Source organism: Trachypithecus francoisi, unplaced genomic scaffold (genome assembly GCF_009764315.1).
Source record: "Trachypithecus francoisi isolate TF-2019V2 unplaced genomic scaffold, Tfra_2.0 Lachesis_group14, whole genome shotgun sequence".
In the NCBI taxonomy this organism is placed as follows: domain Eukaryota; kingdom Metazoa; phylum Chordata; class Mammalia; order Primates; family Cercopithecidae; genus Trachypithecus; species Trachypithecus francoisi.
Window position 1 is genome coordinate 55,389,103 of NW_022681459.1, and position 24,234 is coordinate 55,413,336.

Genomic DNA, 24,234 nt, shown 5'->3' on the forward strand with positions numbered 1-24,234 from the left:
CTTTGCTTTCAACATAATTAATCTAACTGCAAGTTTATGTACTTTCATTTTTATTAATGGCCAACTCACAGAATTCCTGAAAACCCAGCAATCAGCTCCTGGGAACTCGTGTGAGCTGCCTCTAGATCCCTCCTCTCACACTGCTGCGGCCGCGGCCCTGATGGCCATGAGGGCACAGGGCTCTGTGAATAGCCGCAGCCTCCCCTCACCCACCTCCCTCCCAGCAGGCTTGGGACAGATGCGTGAAATAGAAGGTGAGGTCTAAATGCAAAATGAGAGTTCCTGAGAGGCCCCAAGGGGTCAAAGAGCCTGGGAAGCAGGAAGCAGCAAGCCGGGCAGGCCGCCTCCGAGGCAGGAGGGGGTGTGTATGGCAGCACTGAAGCCTCGGGGTGGGGTGGGTCCATCTCTGACTCAGGGCCAGCAGACTGCCCTCTAGCCCCATCCTGGCACCCTGCCCTCCACACCATGGAGGCCCCTCCCTGGCCTCCAGGATGCTGCCCAAGCGATGCCCTCTGTCCGAGACGGCCTTCCCAGCCATTGGGTAACCCGCCACCCAGCCCAAGTCACTCTCTACTTTCAGTCACATCAACCTGCCTGGGGAACCCACAGCCACCACATACCACAGCGACAGCGGCTCGGGGACACAGGGAACACTCGCCTGTGCGGGGCTGGGGGTTGCCTCCTGGCCCTCTGTGCCTCCAGCACCAGCTGGGGTTGGTCCACACCTGCTCCAGTCGCCTGAAGTACCACCGGCGCTGGAGAGCCTGGAGGAGTGGGCACGTGTCCCACTATCCAATGGATCATCTCCAGCACAGTCATGCAGTGGGTCACGGCAGCCGGAAGCCAGGCCCAAGCCGGCCACAGCTGTATGACCTCAGACAGGGGCCCCTGCTCAGGGCTGTTAGAGGACGACTTGAAACAGTGCCGGAAAGATTCAGCAACCTGCCCAGCCAGCAGCGATAACAACAGCAAAAACACAGCCCTACTCCAAAAAAGGGTTCCACAAATGCTGCTCTCACGCCCCACACATCACCACTGCGTAACCACGGGCGCTGGGGAGGCAGCGCTGTCTTGTGGGTGTGGGAGCCAGGGCAAGAAGTTCTGAGACCATCCCAAGACCCCGCTAGTCACTACGAGCTCCCGAGCAGGGACCTAAACCCGGAGTCCACGGGCGGGGCAGGAAGGGCCTGTGGGTGAGCAGGGGCTGTGGGCAGCCACAAGAGAGGACCACGGCACCCAGAACACAAACAGCGGTTCAGCCTGAGGGCCCCGGGAAGCAGGAGACCGCGTCAGGGAAGGCGCAGCAGCCTTCGGCCGCCCATTGGCCACCACGGCTTGTCCTTGCCCCAGCTGTAGACAAAGCAGGCCCACACTCTCTGCTCCCATCCCTGCATCAGCCCCAAAGGGTTGAGAGTAAGGTTCCTTGCGCCAGGCTGCCCAGATCAAGCCAGTCCTAACCCTCAGTTTCCAGGTCTTTAGGTGGAGGTTAGCAGGGGCATTTGAGCACAGGTGTGAGCTCAGGAGACCCTTCTTCAGGGGACCCGGGCCACAGTCTGGCTTACACCAGCGTGGGCCCCTTAAGAGGAAGCCCCAGGCAAATGAGGGCTGGCAGCACCTGCTACAGGCTGTTCTCAGGACTCAGCACTGTGCCCTCACTTCCTCCAGACCTCCCACACACCCGAGCCTGCTCAATACCACCAACTCCTGACACCAAGGAGAAAGGGCCTTCCTCCAACAAGCCAAGGACATCATCCAAATCTAGGTCCGCAGCACAGCATCCATGGTGAGGAAAGCACAATAACAGTAATAACAACAGTACCATCAGCCAGCCTCAGTGGCTCACGCCTGAAATCCCAGTACTCTGGGAGTCCAATGCAGGAGAATCGTTGAGCCCAGGAGTTCAAGACCAACCTGGACAACAAAGCAAGACCCCGCCTCTACAAAAAATAAAAGATAAATTAGCCAGCCGTGGTGGTGTACACCTGTAGTCTCAGCTTCTCAGAAGGCTGAGGCAGGAGGGTCGCTTGAGCCACGAGTTCAAGGCTGCAATGAGCTACGACTGCACCACTGCACTCCAGCCTGGGCAACAGATTGAGACCCTGTCTCCTCTTCTTCATCTTTTTTTTTTTTTTTTTTTTTTTTTTGAGATGGAATCTCACTCTGTCTCCTAGGCTGGAGTGTGCAGTGGCGCGATCTTGGCTCACTGCAAGCTCCGCCTCCGGGTTCATGCCATTCTCCTGCCTCAGCCTCCTGAGTAGCTGGGACTACAGGCACCCGCCACCATGCCCGGCTAACTTTTTTTTTTTTTTTTTTTGTATTTTTAGTAAAGATGGAGTTTCACCATGTTAACCAGGATGGTCTCGATCTCCTGACCTCGTGATCCACCCACCTCGGCATCCCAAAGTGCTGGGATTATAGGCATGAGCCACAGCACCTGGCTGAGACCCTGTCTCTAAAAATAAATAAATAAGAATAATGCCACCAATAGTTCCATCCACACCTCAGAAGGGCAGCCTCTGCCCAATAAGCCTTTCTCAGAGGGTACAAAGCAGGATGAAAGGACGAGAGTGACAAGCTCCCAGCAGTGTTCATCTCCCCCACCCCAGTCACAATGTTGAAAGGAAGAAGCATTTACTAAACCAACTGACAAGTGGGTAAAGTGAGGTTCAGGGAGGCAGGGTGAGAGAGAAGTAGCACAACAGGAACACGAACTGACTCCACTGGACTTCACGGCCTGAGCTTGCTTGAACCCCAGGACAGCCCCAGAAGCAGCTCAGCACCAGTCACCCCACCCTCCCCAGCATATGCCTCTATTAATCCATCCATCACATCGTATGACAGCTCACAGGCCCCTCTGCCTAGAAGCCTGAATGGGGACCCTGGCAGAGTGACTGCACGGATGTTTATTTTTTATTTAATTTTTTTTTTGAGATGGAGTTTCACTCTTGTTGCCCAGGCTGGAGTACAATGGCGTGATCCTGGCTCACTGCAACCGCTTCCTCCCGGGTTCAAATGATTCTCCTGCCTCAGCCTCCCGAGTAGCTAGGACTACAGGCGCCTGCCACTACACCCGGCTAATTTTTTGTATTTTTAGTAGAGTCAAGGTTTCACCATGTTGGTCGGGCTGGTCTCGAACTCCTGACCTCAATTGATCCCCCCGCCTCTGCCACCCAAAGTGCTGGGATTACAGGTGTGAGCCACCGCGCCCGGCCTGCACAGATGTTTATTTAAAGAAAACAAAACTGGCAAGGAAACCTAAGTTTAGGTGCAGGTAGGCAAGCAAAAACCACTGTGTTGCAGAAGCAGATAAACTCAGCCACAGGAAAGACATTGAGGGATGCGTTTCTAGTGGAAACATTCTTTTTCCAACTCTCTCCATCCCTCTTAGCAACCAGGGCTTGGGAATATCCAGCCAATGAGACGGCCGAAAGGAAGCCCCTTCTGGATTCCCCGGATTCGCCTTCCTGCCACTGCCCTTGCCTAATTTCCCACAAGCCAAAAGCTATCTGAAAGCAAGCTGTTCCCCAGACGTGTTTCTGCATCAAAAGCTGCAACATCACGAAGGCACAGGGAGCAGCTCCCAGGCGGGGTTTGACAAGCCCCATCTGGGAGAGGCCGGGCAGTGAACGCCTTCAGCCCAGCAGGCCACACGGCCTCTGTAACTTCCCGACTCTGCTGTGGTGCAAACAGGCACGGCTGTGTGCAAATCAGACCTCATTTACAAAACAGTCAGAAACTGGGCAGTGGGTGGTGTGTGGTCCGTGGGCTGTCGCTGACCGTCTCTGTCTAGGGTCCACAGATGCCCGGCAGGACGAGAACGCTCACAGATGCCCCTGTCCCCACTAACCCACGTCAGGGACAGGGCAGACCAGAAGGAACCGCAGCCCTCACCAGGCACGCAGGTGCTCCTTGAAGTGGCCCGCGCATCACACATTCGTGCCTTGCCACCATCCAGTCCTCTTAAAGGAAGGGTGAGGAACGAGGCGTGGTCCCTGGCCAAGCCAGGGCAGCCTAGACGGTCTCCAAGTTCCTGGGGGCAGAAGAAGCTTAGTGAAGGATCCCACGTGCCACCATCCACCCTCTTATCCAACCTGGGCGGTAGCCCGGGAACTTCTCCGCACCGTCCCAGGTCCCACCCAAGGCAGAGGAGCCAGCAAGGAGGGCGCCACATTCATGGGTGCTGGAAGGCGAACCAACTCAGAATAGCCACCAGTGTAGGCCCCATGCACACCTAACAGCAACCGGGAGGCCCCTCAGGTTTCCGAGAGGTGCCTCTTACTGTCCAACGACAAACAACAACACAGTGAAGAAGACTGGGAAGCCAGCCCCAAGCACCGCCTCCTGCCTGGGGCACCATGGCCCTCCCCGTGGGGTGCTCTGCAGGCCCTGCTCTGCTGTTCCACGTCCCCAAAGCACTCCCACACCACAGTGTGGGATCCAGTGTGTGCATGGGCCTCTCTGACCATCCGTGTGCCATGTCCCTGAGGCCCAGCACATGGCCTGGCACCAAAGAACTAGCAGCAAATGAACGGGTGAGTCAGATGGATTTGAAAGAAGTTCCTGGGTCCTGGGGCAAATCTAGTACGGAAGTAAACCCAGGTGGCCTTCAATAGCTCCTCCAGTGAAAAGAGCCTTTGTGTACCTCCAAAATGCTACCTTCCCTTCTGTCAGCTTCTATTGTTTAAATGTGGCCCAGCTGAGGTCAAAGGGCTCCGCCAGGACTATCAAGACTCTCTCACATAGACCAAGCCCTGGGATATGTACAAGCCCAACACAGGACTACCCCACACAGTAGGAAGCACACAGCCAGGAGGAGAGCCCAGGCTCCTGCTCGGAGGGCAACAGGTTCGCCTGAGGCCAAGCCGGCCCAGACAGGAACCAACGTCACTCAGCGGTCTGCAATATACCTGTGCTGCAAAACCTAAGGGCCAAGAAACAAAAATAAAAATGTTTTGGGCTTTTTGGTGTTTTTTTTTTTTTTTAGAGATAAGGTCTTATTCTTTCACCCAGGATGGAGTGCAATGGCATAATCCTAGGTCACTGTGGCCTCCCAACTCAGCTTCTGGGGTAGCTGGTACCACAGGCACGTGCCACTGCCCAGCTAATTTTTTTTTTTTTTTTTTTGAGATGGAGTCTCGCGCTGTGGCCCAGGCTGGAGTACAGTGGCACCATCTTGGCTCATTGCAAGCTCGGCCTCCCGGGTTCACGCCATTCTCCTGCCTCAGCCTCCTGAGTAGCTGGGACTATAGGCGCCCGCCACCACACTCGGCTCATTTTTGGTATTTTTAGTAGAGATGGTTTCACCATGTTAGCCAGGATGGTCTTGATCTCCTGACATAATGATCTGCCCGCCTCAGCCTCCCAAAGTGCTGGGATTACAGGCATGAGCCACTGCGCCCAATCCTGCCCAGCTAATATTTTTAAATTTTTAGTAAAGATGGAGTTTCACTGTTACTCAGGCTGGTCTCAAACTCCTGATTTCAAGCTATCCTTTCAGCTCAGCCTCCCAAAGTGCTGGGATTATAGGCATGAACCACCACAGCTGGCCAAGAAAAAAAAATAATAAACACACACACACACACACACATTCTGAGACAGAGTTTTGGTCTTGTCGTCCAGGCTGCAGTGCAGTGGTGCGATCTTGGCTCACTGCAACTTCCACCTCCCGGGTTCAAGCAATTCTTCTGCCTCCACCTCCCAAATAGCTGGGATTACAGGCACCCGCCACCACACACAGATAATTTTTGTATTTTTAGTAGAGACGGGGTTTCACCATGTTGGCCAAGCTGGTCTCTAACTCCTGACCTCAGGTGATCCACCCACCTCAGCCTTCCAAAGTACTAGAATTACAGGTGTGAGCCTTCCAAAGTACTAGAATTACAGGTGTGAGCCACCATGCCCGGCCCAAAATATTTTAGAAGCAAGATCAAAAACCGGCAAGGTCCACTTCACACCTATTGCCCAGGTAACCACCTGCCAGCTGGGGTGCTCTGATAGTCCAGTCTCACAGAAGAGTCTCCTGACAGGCCTGAGAGCACGGGCGGCCCTAATAGAAAACCAGAGAAGCATGTGTTTCCGCTGCAGGCTGCAGGCTGGATGGGCTTGCCAAGGGGCAGCTTGCCATCTAGTAGGGACTAGGGAACAAGAACAAGGAGCAGGCAGCGCACCTTAGAGCTGCAGTACTGCAAGTCCAGGAACCACAATGACCAAGCCAGGCACCAAGTGTTTAATGAGCACCTACTGCGCGCCCGACAGGACCCTCAGTGCAAGGATACAGAGGAGGCAAGGCCAACAAACCCATGGAGCTGGAAGTGCTGTCCTAACTGTGGAGAAGACACCCCACGGCCCCTGGCAGGGCAGCCGGCACCAGCCCAGGAAGGTGCCCAGAGGAGCAGCCGTGGCATCGCAGGCTGAGGGCATGAAGGACGGGTCGCGGGCTGCAGAGGAAGGGCACTCCGGGACAAAGGAGCAGCACGTGCAAGGCGCTTTTGCCAAAACCAGAAAGGAGCTGGTGGGAGCAGAGAGGCTGTGGTAAGGCAGGTGGTCCCATTCCAGGCACAGCGTGGGGCACCCTGGCCAATGGCTGGAAGAGGCCTGAAGTGGAAATACCAGTTAGGAAACCGTGGCCAGGCAGAGGAGAGAGGGCGGCAGCTGGAACTGGTGCGAGCAGCAGAGATGGGGGCCAAGCAGGCATGTCAGGATTCATCCAGGGAGGAGCAAGGGCAGAGAGTGTCGGGCGAATTCCCTGGCACCCCCATGTTAATGGTGGCCATAGCCACACTTTATAAGGAACAGTAACCTGCCCGGTGCCTCCTGGCCACACCTGACTCAATCCCTACACACCAGCCTGTGGAGGGCTGGTTCCTGGCTCCCCTACACCTGTCTGCAGTCTGGCAGGTACTAAGAACCCATAACTATTGGTGACTATTATTATGATCCCTCCTTTTTTTTTTTTTTATTATACTTTAAGTTCTAGGGTACATGTGTACAACGTGCAGGTTTGTTACACATGTATACATATGCCATGTTGGTTTACTGCATCTATCAACTCGTCATTTACATTAGTCCCCCGCTGGGGGACCAGGGGCACCGGGCGCTGCATCTATCAACTCGTCATTTACATTAGTCCCCCGCTGGGGGACCAGGGGCACCGGGCTGTCGGAGTGAGGTGGGGTCAGCAGCAGAGCTCTGGACTCACTGGATTCTCAGGCAAATGCTCTGGCCTGGCTTCAGTGCCCACAGCTGGGAAAGGTAAACCACAGCCACATAGGGCGCCAGGGAAAACAATGCGACAGCGCCTCAAAAAATTCAAAACAGAACTACCACATGACCCAGCAAACCCACTTCTGGGTATATATCCCAACAGCTGAAAGCAGAACCCAAACAGATGCTTGCACACCCATGTCCACAGCAGCACCATTCACCCAAGCCAAAAGGTGGCAATAACCCAAGTGCCCGTCCAATCCGCCAATAAGCCCAAGCAAAGATGTGATGTCAGCCCTGGTCAATAAGCCCATGAAGACATGCTCAGCCTCGGTCAATAAGCCCAGGCAGACATGCTTAGCCTCAGTTAATAAGCCCACACAGACATGCTCAGCCTCAGTCAATAAGCCCAGGCAGAGATGCTCAGCGCCAGTCAGTAAGTCCACGCAGAGATATCAGCCCTGGTCAGTAAGCCCACGCAGAGATGCTCAGCGCCGGTCAATAAGCCCACGCAGACATGCTCAGCCCCGGCCATAAGCCCATGTGGAGATGTTCAGCCCCAGTCATCACCAAGGGAAATGCAAACCAAACCATAAGAGGAGACCCCTTCACACCCATTAGGACGGCCATGATCAAAAACTCAGAAAACGGCCGGGCGCGGTGGCTCAAGCCTGTAATCCCAGCACTTTGGGAGGCCGAGACGGGCGGATCACGAGGTCAGGAGATCGAGACCATCCTGGCTAACACGGTGAAACCCCGTCTCTACTAAAAATACAAAAACTAGCCGGGCGCGGTGGCGGGCGCCTGTAGTCCCAGCTACTCGGGAGGCTGAGGCAGGAGAATGGCGTAAACCCGGGAGGCGGAGCTTGCAGTGAGCTGAGATCCGGCCACTGCTCTCCAGCCTGGGCGACAGAGCGAGACTCCGTCTCAAAAAAAAAAAAAAAAAAAAAAAACTCAGAAAACAACAAGTGTTGGCGAGGATGGGGAGAAACTGAACCTTTGTACACTGTTGGTGGGGTGTAAAATGGTACCGCTGCTGTAGAACACAGTATGGAGGTTCCACAAACTATGAAAAATAGAACTACCATATGATCCAGCAATCCCACTTCTGGGGATACTTAAAAGAACTAAAAGCAAGGTCTCCAAGAGATATTTGCACACGCAGAGGACAATATGACACCACAACCCGAGCGAACCCAGAGGACAATATGACACCACAACCCGAGCGAACCCAGAGGACATTATGGCGCCAGAACCCGGGCGAACCCAGAGGACATTATGGTGCCAGAACCTGAGGGAACCCAGAGGACATTATGGCGCCAGAACCTGGGAGAACCTACAGGATATTCTGCTTTGTGAAAGGAGGAAGTCATAAATAGACAGACACTGTGAGATTCCACTTATCTGCAGTCCCCAAAGGAGTGAAATGCAGAGAGACAGGAAGTGGATTGGGGGGGTGTCAGGGGTGAAGAGAGGCTCTGGAGAGTCAGTGCTCCGTGGGTGTGGAGTTTCGGTTGCAGAAGATCAAACCTTCCGGGGATGAATGGTAGCGACGGTTGCAGAACAGTGTGAGTGTGTTTAATGCCACTCAATGACACACTCAGAAACGGTTAAGATGGTACGTTGTGTTTTGTCTATTTTACCACGATTTATACAGAGAGAGAGAAAACCAATTCTCTCTTTGAAAATCTACAAATTGAATGTAATTTCCCTCAAAAGAAAAACAACAGATTTTAGAAGAACCAAGACAATCTGGATCTAAGGTTTATAGGGAAAAATAAACAAGCCAAATAGCCAGGAAAATCCTGAAAAGCCAGACTGATGGGGGGAGGCCAGCCCGCCAGCCCTGCCACGCAAACGCAATGGGGCAGCAGCCATGTTCGAAGCATGTTAATGGTGCATGAACAGACGACAGAGCCACGAGAAGGTACAAAAACAGACTCAGACCCAATCGTGATAAGAGGCATTTTAATAGGAGGGCATGAGATAAATCACTCCACCAACCACGTTGGGACATCTAGGAAGCTACCTAGAAAAAGATAAGGCTGGCTCCATACCTCACACCTTCCCAAAATAAATTCAAATTAGACCAAAGATTTGAACGCAGAACAGGCAAAGCACGAATGTAGCAAAGGTGGCCCTGGAGGGGCACTCATAACCTTGGCACCGGACAAGGTCTGTCCCAGCGAGACATGGAACACAATAAAAGAGAAGCTACATTATGTTAAAAACAAATGTTTGCAAGGCAAAAACCTCCGTAAGCAGTCAGATATAAATGATAACGTGGGGAAAAAAACATTTCAGCACACATCAAGAAGGATTCATTTGCCTGCCATGGATAAACATTCTAATAGGAAAATGGACAAGAGGCCAGGTATGGTGGCTCACGCCTGTCATCCCAGCACTTCGGTAGGCCAGGGCAGGCAGATAGCGAGGTCAGGAGTTCGAGACCAGTCTGGCCAACATGGTGAAACCCCATCTCTACTAAAAATACAAAAAGTAGCCAGGCGTGGTGATGCGTGCCTGTAGGCCCAGCTACTCAGGAGGCTGAGGCAGAAGAATTGCTTGAACCAGGAGGTTGCAGTGAGTCGAGATTGCGCCACTGCACTCCAGCCTGGAAGACAGAGACTCTGTCTCAAAAAAAAAAAAAAGAGAAAAATGGATAAAAGATAAAGGAAAAACAAACAGCTCTTAAACATATGAAAAGATGACTAACCTTCACTTATAATGAGAGAAATACAATTTTTTTTTTTTTTTGAGACAGAGTCTCGCTCTGTCACCCAGGCTGGAGTGCAGTGGTACGATCACAGCTCACCACAACCTCGACCTCCTAGGCTCAGTGATCCTCCTATCTCAGCCTCCCGAGTTGCTGAGACTACAGGTGCATGCCACCATGCTCAGCTACTTTTTGTACTTTTTGTGAAGACAGGGTTTTGCCATGTTACCTAGGCTGGTCCCGAACTCCTGGACAACAAGGTCTCCCAAAGTGTTGGGGTTACAGGTACCAGTCACCGTGTCCAGCCGATAAATACAAACTAAATCGCCTTGAGAAACTACTTCCCCAAAAGACTGGCAAAGAGGCACGGCATGTGGGTGTGGGGTCAGGGGACACAGGCTCTGTCCTACGTGGAGAGTGGCATGGAGGGAAATTTTGCAATATCCAACAAAACGGCGCTTTAACTTCCAGAAAGCTCTCCTAGTCTCTCACACACACGATGGTGGCAGGGCAAGGCCATCTCCCACCAGCATCGTTTTCATGACAGCAAAAAGGCTGGATCCACCCATGTGGGGACAGTCCACAGTGCAGCCCCACAGCCTAGCAAGGAGCAAGGACCCGTGTGCACCACCATGGAGAGTGCACCGCCGACGCAGCCCCTCGCCAGCACGTGCCTGGCCATGTGTCTGTGGAAACGAGGAGGAGGAGAGGAGAAAAAAGACAAAGATGGAAGTGTGCCCAAGAGCTGCCCAGGAAAGGCTGGCGTGGAAGCAGGACCGACAGAGGCCTCTGGAGACAGGAACTGGAGGCTGAAGCCATCAGGAGCCTTGACCCATGGTGAGTTCGGAATCCTGAAAGCATCAACTATTCTATAGTAAACTAAATTTTTTAACTTGAAAAAAAGTTTTTTTTAGAGACAAGGTCTTGCTCTGTCACCCAGGCTGGAGTGCAGTGGCATAATCACAGCTCACTGCAACCTTGAACTCCTGGGCTTAAGGAATCCTCCCACTTCAGTCACCCAAGTAGCCAGGGCTACAGGTGTGAGCCACCACGCTTCGCAAATTTTTTTTTTTTTTTTCTGAGACAGAGTCTCGCTCTTATTGCCCAGGCTGCAGTGCAGTGGTGCGATCTCACCTCACTGCAACCTCCGCCTCCCAGGTTCAAGCGATTCTCCTGCCTCAGCCTCCTGAGTGGCTGAGATCACAGGCACGCGCCACCATGCCTGGCTAATTTTTGTGTTTTTAGTAGAGATGGGGTTTCACTGTGTTGGTCAGGCTGGTCTTGAACTCCTGACCTCAGGTGATCCCCCAACCTTGGCCTCCCAAAGTGCTGGGATTACAGGCGTGAACCACCACACCTGGTCTAATTTTTTAATTAAATTAAAATTTTTAATAAGAAAAATTAAAATAAAAACAGAAAACCCAAAACACCCTAATTCATATGGCAGAGAATCTTACCTAAGACCTAAACCAGAGGTTCTCAAAGTGTGGCCCAGGAACCCTAGGGATTCCTTTCGGGGGACCCACAAGATCAAAACTATTCCAGTGATAACCCGAAAATGCCGCTCGCCTTTCCCACACTTGCCCCCTGGCAGCTGCATGGCGTGACGCGGCAGCCAACGGGTCACAGAAGACAAGGCGAGCCAGCCATCTCCTGACAAATGAGACCCCGAGGAGAGCTGCAAAATGTTGGCACCCCCTTCACTAATTCTTTTTTTAAGCGGTGATTTTTTTTTTTTTTTGAGACGGTGTCTCGCTCTGTCAGCCAAGCTGGAGTGCAGTGGTACAATCTCAGCTCACTGCAACCTCCACCTCCCAGATTCAAGTGATTCTCCTGCCTCAGCCTCCCGAGTAGCTGGGACTATAGGCACCTGCCACCCCGTCTGGCTAATTTTTGTATTTTTAGTAGAGACAGGGTTTCACCATATTGGCCAAGCTGGTCTTGAACTCCTGACCTTGTGATCCGCCCGCCTTGGTCTCCCAAAGTGCTGGGATTACAGGTGTGAGCCACTGCACCTGGCCCCAAGTAGTGATTTTTTTAAAAAGAAAGATATGCCGGCCGGGCGCGGTGGCTCAAGCCTGTAATCCCAGCACTTTGGGAGGCCGAGACGGGCGGATCACGAGGTCAGGAGATCGAGACCATCCTGGCTAACACGGTGAAACCCTGTCTCTACTAAAAATACAAAAAAAACTAGCTGGGCGAGGTGGCGGGCACCTGTAGTCCCAGCTGCTCGGGAGGCTGAGGCAGGAGAATGGTGTGAACCCGGGAGGCGGAGCTTGCAGTGAGCTGAGATCCGGCCACTGCACTCCAGTCCGGGCGACAGAGCGAGACACCGCCTCAAAAAAAAAAAAAAAAAAAAGAAAGATATGCCATTTATGTTAACATGTAATAGATGTATAGTTGCATATTTCAGTAAATTAATAAATCTTTTTAAATTTCTTAGTTTTGACTTCTAATAGCGAGTAGCAATGAATACACCCCAGAGGCACAAAGACTCGCCAGTGTCCTCCATCACTTGAGGCTGTAAGGGGCTCGGGGACCTGGGCTTCGCACCTGAGTGTACAGGATGCACCTGCAGCCTTGCTCCGCGGCCTCCTCCATGCCTGCCTGTGCACTGTCTGTGCTTCCCCCACTCAGCATTCCCGTCCCACTTTTGGTACGGACCCTGCTCTCCACCGGAAATGACCCATCCCGTGGTGAAGGGCTGCCAGTCACATGCTCTGTCTCATCACGGGAATGAAGCCACAAGGGAAGTAGGAGGCGGTGTGGAAGGCGAAAAAGCACCATGTCAAAGGAGGGGGAGACCAGCAACCCAGCCAGAGCACCCCAAGCAGCTCCACACCGCAGGCCCCTGGCCCCAAGCTGGCAAAGCCCCCCTCTGCTTAAGCAAAACTGTGGGGGGCCCTTTCTATTTTGCATACTCTCTCTGCTGGGGCTTTGGGAGACCCTCAGCAGTGGCCCACGTCCCACCACTGGAACAGGGTGACAGCTCCAGGTGACAGCTGCAGGCACTGGTCACAGGCAGGTGATTCTCTCACAGCAGGGCACAGGTGTCACCGGCCTTTAAAAGTCAAGGCATAAAACAGTTGATTCCCAAGACAGACACCTCGGGAAGAATACTTTTATGACTAAAAGACTCTTCCACTCTCCACAGGACCCTTTGACAAATAACCAGCAAGCTTCCTGGTGGCTTTAAGGTAAGATCAGATTCACAGTCATCCACCTTACAGACAATCCTATGGGGAGAAAGTGCCGCTGGTGGCAAGACACACATGAGATTCTCACTGACTCGTGACTAAGGAGTCCCCACGCGGGGAAAGCCTTCCGACGGTCACTTTTCTGGAAAAGCAGTCACACCTCACAACATGCCTTTGCTCCAGCGACAGCCAGCATGGAACTCGTGAGCACGTGGGGCCATCATGCTCCATGGTGCTGACTTGTGGAAACATTTAAATCTCCATCTTCCAGACAGAACCAAGATGCTCATTTCAGAGAATGGAGCTAATACATTAAATGCAGGTTGCTAGGTAATTTTTCACCAGGTAATTTTAATTCTCAAAAAAGTTAGTATCAGCCGGGCACGGTGGCTCACGCCTATAATCCCAGCACTTTGGTAGGCCGAGGCGGGTGCGTCACCTGAGGTCAGGAGTCCGAGATCAGCCTGGCCAACAGGGTGAAATCCCATTTCTACTAGAAATACAACAATACAAAAATTACCCCGGCGTGGTGGCAGGAGCCTGTAATCCCAGCTACTCAGGAGGCTGAGGCAGGAGAATCACTTGAACCCAGGAGGCAGAGGTTGCAGTGAGCCAAGATCATGACACTGTACTCCAGCCTGGGGGACAAGAGTAAGACTCTATCTAAAAAAAAAAAAAAAAAAAGAAATAGTATCTAAAAGCACAACTATGAAACGATCAGCTCAAGGTCTGAAAAGCCACAAGCCACCTGCAAATTGCGTAACTGACAACGCAAGCAATCTCACACACAGGCCCTGCCTGTGCCCAGGACGGCCCAACAGCAGAAATATCTGGGCCCCCCATTGGTCCCATCTGTTGACAAAGGTTCCAAAAATCTACTTCTTGTGTGCCAGGGATTCTGTCAAGGTCTTAGGATGTCCTGATCCAACCCTCCATCTCTGTCACTGCCTCTGTGTCAGACAGTTCCCTGGGACCCAATCCTCCTCTGGGGGTGCTGCACGGCACTGAGCTGGTGGGCACCAGAGGCCACCAGAAAAGCTCACAGCCCCGCCACCCGCAACCCTGGCCCTCTGGGTGTGGGGCGGCTCCTGTCTCTCGCGTTACCCTTTTCCCATGCATCTCCCCTCCTGGTTCCCCTTCTTTCAGCCCCAGCCTGAAACCCACCACGTAGCTGCTAAGGGTGCTCTCCAGACAAGGCCAGCTTCGCCCTTCCCCACTGGCCCGCACGGGTTTGAGGACTTGACTTGCAGCTTCAGCTCCTAGTTCTGATTTCAGATACGTTTGCCCCTCGAGGAGCCTGGAGCTGCACCACAGGCTCTGTCCGACCTCAGGGTCTCCCCACCTTCTCAACAAGCTCCTTCCCCCAAGCAGACCCCCACATACCTCAACTAACCAGAAGCTACCACCTAGACCCACGGGTGAGCTAGGAGCCGGCAGTCAGCAAATCACAGCAAATCAAGCCAGTAACCAACCAGCACTGCTTTTCTCCAAAGTGGGAGAGAAAGCAACTTAGGGGCCTCCAGGCCAGGACTCATCCTGGACAAGGTCTTATGGCTTGCACAATTAGAATCCTCTGGCAACAAACACCGAGGTGCAAATGACAAGTCCATCCACCCTTCCCTCTTGCTCTCCATTTCACAGACACTCCCTCACTCCACTTATCAGAGCAGCAAAACACACCCAAACATGTCACTCGAATTCTCATTAAATTTTCACCAAAACAACGCCACCCGGCCAGGTGCAGTGGCTCACACCTGTAATCTTATCCCTTTGGGAGGCTGGGGTGGGCGGATCACTTGAGGCCACGAGTTTGAGACCAGCCTGGCCAACATGGAGAAACCCCATCTCTACTAAAAATACAAAGAATTAGCCAGGCGTGGTGGTATGCACCTGTAATCCCAGCTACTCAGGAGGCTGAGGCACAGAAATCACTTAAACCCAGGAGGTGGAGGTTGCAGTGAGCTGGGATTGTGCGACTGCACTCCAGCTTGGGCAACAGAGCAAGACTGTCTCAAAAACAAAACAAAAGGCCACCAATGCCAAAACCTAATGGACTAAAAAAACGCAACCAGAACATGCTACCTTGTACAGTGCTCTAAAGGCAAGTTCTACCAGCAGATAATGGTAAAAACAAAACAAAACAAAACAAAACCTACATGTCACCTAAACTTGCCCCGAGAAGGTAACTTGTAAATCAAACTGTACCTGTTTTTTTCCTAATTAAAACCATGACTGAGGCCATTACAGGCTCACGCCTGTAATCCCAGCACTTTGGGAGGCTGAGATGGGCGGATCACGAGGCCAGGAGATCAAGACTATCCTGGCTAACATGGTGAAACCCCATCTCTACTAAAAATGCAAAAAATTAGCCAGGCGTGGTGGCGGCGCCTGTGGTCCCACCTGCTCGGGAGGCTGAGGCAGGAGAATGGCGTGAACCCGGGAGGCGGAGCTTGCAGTGAGCCAAGATGGCGCCACTGCATTCTAGCCTGGGCGACAGAGCGAGACTCCATCTCAAAAAATAAAATAAAATAAAATAAATAAAACCATGCCAGAAAATCCCCTGAAACTTGAGCAAGAGAGACAGAAGGAGAGGGAACTACCACCCAGTGAAGTTTCTCTGGATCTAAAGAAGGTTCCAACTCACCACATCATCTCGTCCCCATACGCCTTTGGGGGCTTCATAGCATTTTCTCCTTGGGGAAATCCTACCTCCTAAATGTCAAACTTAAACAAACCCTCTTTAAAACAGCCTTGCTCAGCAGCATGCCTCCTGCCAGGAGGGACACAGGGCACTGAGCAGGAGCTGGTCTGTATGCCACCTCCAGGGCCCACACTTGGCACCTGCAAGGCTCCAGCAGCCAAGGAAACTTCTCACTCCTGCTGAGCCACTTTACAACCCTCCACGTCAAGGGACCCAAAGGTCTGGCTGCAGATTCCCAGGGGAGGGCAGGACTTATTGAAAGCAGGCGTGGAGACCTGGCTTAACCAGTCGAGCAGGTTGACAGATGGATGGACGCTGAGAAGGGTGGCTCCCGATTCCATCTGGAGGCAGCAGCTGAGACAGCCCTGCAGCCATCCAAGCACTGCAAAGGAGTGGAGGTCTCAGTGACAGGTGGAAAAAAGGCCCCAAGAGGACAAAAGAATGCTGCTTTTAAAGCCTAATCTCGGTGGGGCATGGTGGCTCACACCTGTAATCCCAGCACTTTGGGAAACTGAGGCCAGTGGATTACCTGAGGTCAGGAATTCAAGACCAGCTTGGCCAACATGGTGAAATCCCATCTGTACTAAAAATACAAAAATTAACTGGGGGCCGGGCGCCGTGGCTCAAGCCTGTAATCCCAGCACTTTGGGAGGCCGAGACGGGCGGATCACGAGGTCAGGAGATCGAGACCATCCTGGCTAACACGGTGAAACCCCGTCTCTACTAAAAATACAAAAAACTAGCCGGGCGAGGTGGCGGGTGCCTGTAGTCCCAGCTACTCCGGAGGCTGAGGCCGGAGAATGGCGTAAACCCAGGAGGCGGAGCTTGCAGTGAGCTGAGATCTGGCCACTGCACTCCAGCCTGGGCGACAGAGCAAGACTCCGTCTCAAAACAACAACAACAAAAAATTAACTGGGTGTGGTGGCATGCGCCTGTAGTCCCACGTACTCGGGAGGCTGAGGCAGGAGAATCATTTGAACTCGGGGGTGGAGACTGCAGTGAACTGAGACTGTGAGATCGTGCCACTGCACTCCAGCCTGGGCAACACAGCACATGAGACTGCGTCTCAAAAAAAGAAAAAAAGAAAAAAAAGGCTAATCTCTAAATTCCAAAAGGAAACATGATTCTATCAACTGGTTCAGCTGAGAAGAGAAAGACCACTCCAGCCCCTGCCAAGCACTCAACCACCCAGGGGGCACCAGCACCCACCCACAGAGGGTTGGTGACAAAGACTTCGGGCCTGTGGCCAGATGGCCCTGGAGTCCCTGCAGGACCCTGCAGCAAGGGCCGCCGGTGACATCTGTCATCCTGGCCACACTTATGTCTGTGGAAACTGATGGCTATCAGCCTCATAAATGTGATTTCACCAGGTGAGACTCCAGCCCCGGAAGGCACAAGCCAGCAGCCAGAGTCCCGATCCACGGGAAGCAGGGGGCTGGGCCCAGCTAGTCCTTGTCCTCATGGTCAATCCAGGCAGCAGAGAAACTGCGCCAGGCAGCCCTCTGACCTCCCGTCACGGTGCTGATCCAGAACAATGCACAATGATTCCAACAATGTGTCCACAGAGTGAATTATGAGAAAGTGAACCCATCCTAATACACTGAAGCGGCACTTGCAGCACAGAAAGCGTCCAGGGTCTGGCTGCCCGTCCCACCAGAACAGCACATTCTTTCTCATCCTCTGCAAGCCCCTCGGCCAGCACCCACTCCTCAGCCTCCCTGGGTGAACTAGGAAGGTGGCCAGGGTACAGAAACAGCATTGGGTGTTAAGGCCAGGGACCTGGAGGACCTCGCTTAGTGGCTGGCTCTGAGACCTGCACAAGTCACGTAGCACCCTGGTACCTGTCAGACGGGGTGCTCACCTGCCCATGCCATCACCTGCCTGTGTGACCTGAGCTTGTGATTCTCTGAGTGTTTGAATCTTGGCCTCCTGACCGGCTGCAGGGGTCCCTGCGATGATTTGGAGAGGCAACTGGAAAGGGCTGTTCTGGTGGCTGTGGGGGGCTGGGTCAGGTGCTCAGAGGGTTCAGGACAGGAAGAGGGGACTCCCATGGGTGTGCCCAAAGCCAACCTCACCTAGGGCTGAGCTGCCTTGAGGGGAGCCTGTTTTTCTCTCAAAACGCATAATCCTCTCACCTCTGCACCCCCATGTCCCTACTGACCACCAGGCCCAGAACATCAGGGCACCACCTCCCCTTTCCAGACACAGGGCCAGGCCCATGGGCTGCAGGATGAGAGTCCTTTGGGTGGGGGACCTTTGTAGCATTACAGGGAGATTCACAACCCAGGAAAATAAAGTCGGAAGAGGCACTATGTCCAGGAGCAGCCAAGTTAAACAACAGTCCCGGTGGCCCATCTCCCCCACGTCCCCACCTGGATTGTTTCTGAACCCTGTGGCGTGGAGACCTGCTGTGTCGCATGGTCTCTATCTGTAGTTAGCTCCCACACCCGCCCTGGGACTGAAAACGTGCCCCTGGCTGGGCGTGGTGGCTCACGCCTGTAATCCCAGAACTCTGGGAGGCCAAGGCGGGCAGATCACGAGGTCAGGAGACCGAGATCATCCTGGCTAACACAGTGAAACCCCATCTCTACTAAAAATACAAAAAATTAGCCGGGCGTGGTGGCGGGCACCTGTAGTCTCAGCTACTCAGGAGGCTGAGGCAGGAGAATGGCGTGAACCCATGAGGCGGAGCTTGCAGTGAGCTGAGATGGCGCCACTGCATTCCAGCCTGGGTGACAGAGCGAGACTCCGTCTCAAAAAAAAAAAAGAAAGAAAGAAAGAAAACGTGCCCCTCTTGGGCACCTGCCACTGACTTCACTTCCCCACCCTGCGTCTCCAGGGGAAGGGCACATTCTCCCCCGGACCACATGTGGGGCTGGGGTGCGGACCCAACTTCCCTACTGCTTTGCCTCAAGGCCAGACCACACAGTCCATAGGAGTCAGGCACGGCAGGTACCTCGGTGACGGAGCACTGCACTCAGAGCAGCAGAAACAAATCTGGTGCAGTCAGAAGGCCCAGGTCCCGATGCACTGGTTACCAGCAGCGGACACAGGCGTGGCAAACCACAGACAGCAAAAGAGTGCTGGCTGGGCCGGAGCCACTCCAAAGCGCTTCAGAACATGTGGGGCGCCTTCCCGACTCCCGGCCCCAGCTCCCCATGCTGCCCCCTCCCCACTGGGCTTGCAGGGCACCAACCCTCCCCTCCCTCCTAGGAGATGCCAACTCACCTGGGACCAGGACAGCCCCAGCCTCCATCTCCAGTCCGGCCCCCCTAGCTCCCCCGGGGCAGGACAGATGCCAGGGCCAACTGTCCTGAAACCAAGCTCCGCTTTACCCCTGGACATCTCTGTACCCAAAGCCTCCTGAAACACCTGCCCCCCCGACCAGAGGTCCCTCACCACCCACACAGGCAATGCTCCTTCCTCTACCAAGGGCCCCCCAGAAGGCCAGGAGCCTCCCCCTAGCCCAGCCCTCCTCTGGCCGCTGCCCCCGCCACCGCACAAATGCCAAGGATCCCTGAGCACACCTGGCCCCTCACACCCGTGTGCTTGCATTCCTGCCCTGGCATAGAATGCTCTTTATTATCACCCACCCCAACCCCCCACCCGCCCACTTCCACCTGTCCTTCCACAAAAAACAGGGGCAGGGAGGAGGGGCCTGCCAGGCAGGTATGGCCTGTGGGCAGAGCTATGGCAGGTGACAGTGTGGACTCAGGCAGGGAAGGGAGCGCACAGGACACACAGAGCTGGGGCAGGAGCCGCGCCTGGGGCGGCTGAGGAGGGGCTGCTGGGATGCTGGGTATCAAGGCTGGCTCTGCTTGATGGTTAGCCCGGAGGTTCCCATTACCTTATTAAAAATAATGAAAATATGGCCGGGTGAGGTGGCTCACGCTTGTAATCCCAGAACTTTGGGAGGCCGAGGCGGGCGGATCACCTGAGGTCAGAAGTTCAAGACCAGTCTGGCCAACATGGTGAAACCCCGTCTCTACTAAAAAAAAATACAAAAATTAGCCCAGCATGGAGATGCACACCTGTAATCCTAGCTACTCGGGAGGCTGAAGCAGGAGAATCACTTGAACCCAGGAGGCAGAGGCTGCAGTAAGCTGAGATCCCACCACTGCACTCCAGCCTGGATGACTGAGCGAGACTCCATCTCAAAATAATAAATAAAAATAATGAAAATAGACGAGAGGACGATGCACAGACCCCTAACAGCAGCACAGACCCCAGGCCAAGGACGCATCCCATTCTATGCCCCGGAAGCCCAAATGATGACAAGGGGAAGAGGACTTGGCCCACAAGGCTCCTCCCTTAGAAGGCTGCCCCAACACCGAACGTCGGCTATGGGAAAGACACTGAACGTAACGCTGGCCCACCCCTGCCCGCCCGCCAGGGGACTCCTGGTAGGCCCTGCGGCAGGAGCTGGGGGGGGTCCCACCTGCCCTCCCTGTGCGGCAGGCCCAGTGGAGAAGAGGCACTCAGAGACCACCTGCCAAATGGTCAAGAACAACGTCCCTTTCCCTGTCCAGCTGCGAAACTGGGATGTCTCTCAGAGAGACCGCCTGCAACAAGGGCCACCCGCAAGGAATCTTCTGCTTAACGTGAGGTTCTGGGGAGAAGGAACCAGGCAGGGGAGAATCCCGTGATGGTTCATCAGGCCTCAAAGTCAGAACTTACGACTTTTTAAACGTTTCAGTACGACTTACCTTTCTGCTACTGGTAAAGGGGAAAGGTCTGCAAATCAAATAACAGTAAACAAGGATTCGATGTTACTTAAGCAAACACGTTATTCTCAAGTATTTGAGAACGGTGTGGATAAAACCAATTCCTTTTATGTTTTTGTTCAAATGCTTTCTTTTTTGAAAGCCTGCATGGAGAGTTCTAATTTAGGTTATGTTGGTGAACAAAAATAATCACAATGTGGGGTTTGTATCTTCTAATTATACAGAATTTAGGACAAAATATTCATGTAAGTGATTCTGGAATACTTTATAAATAGGTCATATAGGCTCTTTTTATTGCCAAAATTCTTGAAACTCAGTGCAGCAGAGTCATTGTCTCCATGTGGAACTGAAAGCAAGGCAGGCAGCCAGCAGCCCCTCCACGATGCCGGCCACAAATCAGCCGACGCCGGGGTTTTTAAAGCCCCTTGCGGAGCTGGTCACCACACAGGTGGGCCACAGAGTTCTGAGACTCTCGGGAGAGAAATCCTGCTTCTGCAGGCACAGAGGATGTGGTTCCTCCCTGATGCAGTCGGAACAGTGAAAACATTCAGGAGAGAAACTGAATCAAGCCCCTCCCAGCTGCGAATGACTGAGTTCACCACACAGCCACAGCGGGGCTTCCTCACCTTCCTCACCATGACTCAGTGCGAACAACTCACTTCATTCTTTTTTTTTTTTTTTTCGAAACAGGGTCTCCTCCCTCTGTTTTCCCAGGCTGGCTCCAAACGCCTGGGCTCCATGGATCCTTCCTCCTTAGCCTCGCAAGAAGCTGGGACCACAGGGACGCGCCACTGCACCCAGCTCTGCTGTTTTTAATCATACAATTAAGTAGTCAATTATTTAAAAATACACACTTGCGCAACTTAAAAGAACCACACTTATTTGTCAATTAAGTCAGCTGGGCTGGTGGCAGTGGCAGTGGGCCTCATTCCCTGGGGCACTCTGGGGGTGTAACCCTATGGTGCCCCATCTGTGGCATGCCCTGCTGAGCTGGGCCTCAGGATGGGGTCTCAACTCCGGTGACATCAACCAACTCTCCTGGAACGTGCCGTGATGCCCTTGACAAGTGTGGGGACCTGGGGGTGAGAGGGAGGGCCTTGCTGCATACAGCTTGCAGGCACAGGAGGGGACACACCAGTCCTGGGCTAGGCCCCAACGTCCCATTGATGCCATGGATGCTTTCTGACTGTCCCTGGGCACGGCTGGGCACAGCTAACTGAGGGGTGCGGGGGGTGGCCTTTCTGGGCTTTTTTTTTTTTTTTGAGACAGAGTCTTGCTCTATCACCCAGGCTGGAGTGCAGTGGCTTAATCTCAGCTCACTGCAACCTCCACCCCCCGAGTTCAAGTGATTCTCGTGCCTCAACCTCCGGAGTAGCTGGGATTACCGGTGCCCGCCACCACACCCGGCTAATTTTTATTTTCATTAGAGATGAGGTTTTGCCATGTTGGCCAGGCTGGTCTCCAACTCCTGACCTCAGGTGATCCACCTGCCTCGGCCTCCCAAAGTGCTGGGATTCCAGGCGTGAGCCACTGCGCCCAGCCCGGGGGTGGCCTTTCTGAGGGGTGCAACCTAGGACTTCAGCAATGTCTGTTGGCCTCTGCCTCACAGAGCTTCAGTAAATTCATCCAAATGAATTCGGTAAATCTGTCCAAACCAACAAACCCCAATTTTCTGATGCAGCCGTAATGTAACTTTTTTGAGACAAGGTCTCACTCTGTCACCCAGGCTGGAGTGCAGGGGTGATCACAGCTCACTGTAGCCTCAATCTCCCAGGCTCAAGCAGCCTCCCAAGGAGCTGGGACTACGACATGCAGCACCACACCCAGCTAATGTTTTTTATTTTTAGTAGAGATGGAGTCTCACTATGTTGCCCAGGCTGCTCTCAAACTCCTGAGCTCACGCAGTCCTCCCCCACTCAGCCTCCCAAAGTGCTGGGATTACAGGCATGAGCCACACTGCACCCAGCCCTGTTAATTTCTGTTAAGTCCCTGATGAGAGAATTTAAGATAAAGAGCGATTTCACTATCACACACTGGACCCTGTGGCTGAGAGGGGAGCAGTTTCCCATCTTAGGCCATTCCAGGGCTCTTGCCTTCTCTGGCTGTTTTTCGGGGTGTGTTTTTTTTTTTCTTTCTTTTTTTTCTCTTGAGACAGAGTCTCGCTCTATCACCCAGGCTGCAGTTGGGTGGTGCCATCTTGGCTTATTGCAATCTCTGCCTCCCAGGTTCGTGCGATTCTCGACCCACAGCCTCCTGAGTAGCTGGGATGACAGCTGCCACCACCATGCTGACTAATTTTTGTATTTTTAGTAGAAACGGGGTTTCACCATGTTGGCCAGGCTGGTCTCGAACTCCTGACCACAGACAATCCACCTGCCTTGGCCTCCCAAAGTGCTGGGATTACAGGTGTGAGCCAGCATGCCTGGCCTCTGGCTGTTTTTAAAAACTAGTAATGTCCATCATCCTTAGCTGTCCTCAGACAACACTGTGGACTCTCCCCCAGTCTCTCTGAGCTCCTCCTCCTCTCACTCATCACGCCCTGGTGGGACCTCTGCTGCTCTCTCCCTCCCCTGTTGACACTTACCTGGGCCCAGCCCGGGTTTCTCCCCTCCCATTCCCCTCCACCAGGCCACCAAACCAGGCCAGTCACGAGCAACCGGCAGACACTAGCTGACCGAGCGTCCACAGCAGCAGCCCAGGCCTGGTCACACACACAGCGGCCCAGGTCACCTCCTCCCTGGGACAGAGCTCCTGGCCAACCCCACCCTCGGGGTTAGTGGAATGCTCACCCATCCCCGGCACCTTCTCAGCTTTCTACCAAGGATCGGCTGGAGGAAGGGCACCGGGAGAGGTACCCAGCACTCCTGAACCCCAGCCACCAGCCATCTTCCCCCAGCTTCCCAATCAAAGCCTCCCACCAAGAGGCGTCAGGCCGAGGGCCATCCATGTGGCCCCAGAGCTGTCACGGCCAGACTCCCAGCTCGGCCCCTCTGGATGCAGGAGGCATGCAGGGCACAGGGCTGTCCAGGCAGCGCAGCAGCTGGTGTAGATGTGGGGGCAGGGCTCTGGACCCCGCAAGGCCAAGGCTTTCCTGTCAGGGCTCTGCCCACCCGGGCCAACAGTGGGCAGGAATCATCCAGACTCAGGGATCCCAACCAGGCCAGGACCCATCCTGTAAGGCTATCGTAGGAGTTACAGGAGACGACAGGGCCTCCCCACCAACACACACCGCAGGAACTAGGCAGCAAGGAGGGCCAGGCGGGGAGCTGGCTGAAGGGGTAGGGAGAAAGCTGCAGAAAGGGTGTTGACAGGAGGCCTCTCTGAGGGGCTGAGGGAGGGGAGGCAGGCAGGCTGCTGCAGAGCAGGGCGGGGGCCGGGGCCAAGGTCCAGGCAGCACAGCAGGCCTAAGGGTGCACACAAAGCAGGTGGGTCACTTAGAAACCTCAGGAGTGGGCTGGGCCGGAAGAGTTAAGGATCCACCCCATGAGGCAGATGAGTGATCTTCTAAAATACTTAAATGAAGCAAACAGAGCGAGACTGGGGGGTAGCCACAGGGCATGGGCCCTGCAGGCAGAGCTGGGAACTCGCAGACACCCGCTTACTCATCTGCAGAGCAGGGGCAGCATCGGCCCTTCCAGGGTCATTGCAGGGGTGGCAGCCACCCCCTACATCCCCTGGCCCCAGCAGGTCTTC

General features: G+C 53.8%; 1 protein-coding gene across 8 annotated transcripts in view; it reads right to left on the reverse strand.

Moving 5' to 3' along the window:
• GRAMD4 (GRAM domain containing 4) overlaps window positions 1-24,234 on the reverse strand; it is a 102,062-nt gene that overhangs the window by 64,695 nt on the left and 13,133 nt on the right. The window contains exon 1 of one of the 8 annotated variants that reach the window (XM_033233554.1): window positions 659-1,316. The exons of 6 other annotated variants lie outside the window; for them this stretch is intronic. In XM_033233554.1, the coding sequence (XP_033089445.1) occupies window positions 659-819 (161 nt within the window). In that variant the 5' untranslated portion in view covers window positions 820-1,316. Of the gene's footprint in view, window positions 1-658; window positions 1,317-24,234 lie in introns of those variants that run through there. One more of the 8 variants, XM_033233552.1, reaches the window with a different exon arrangement.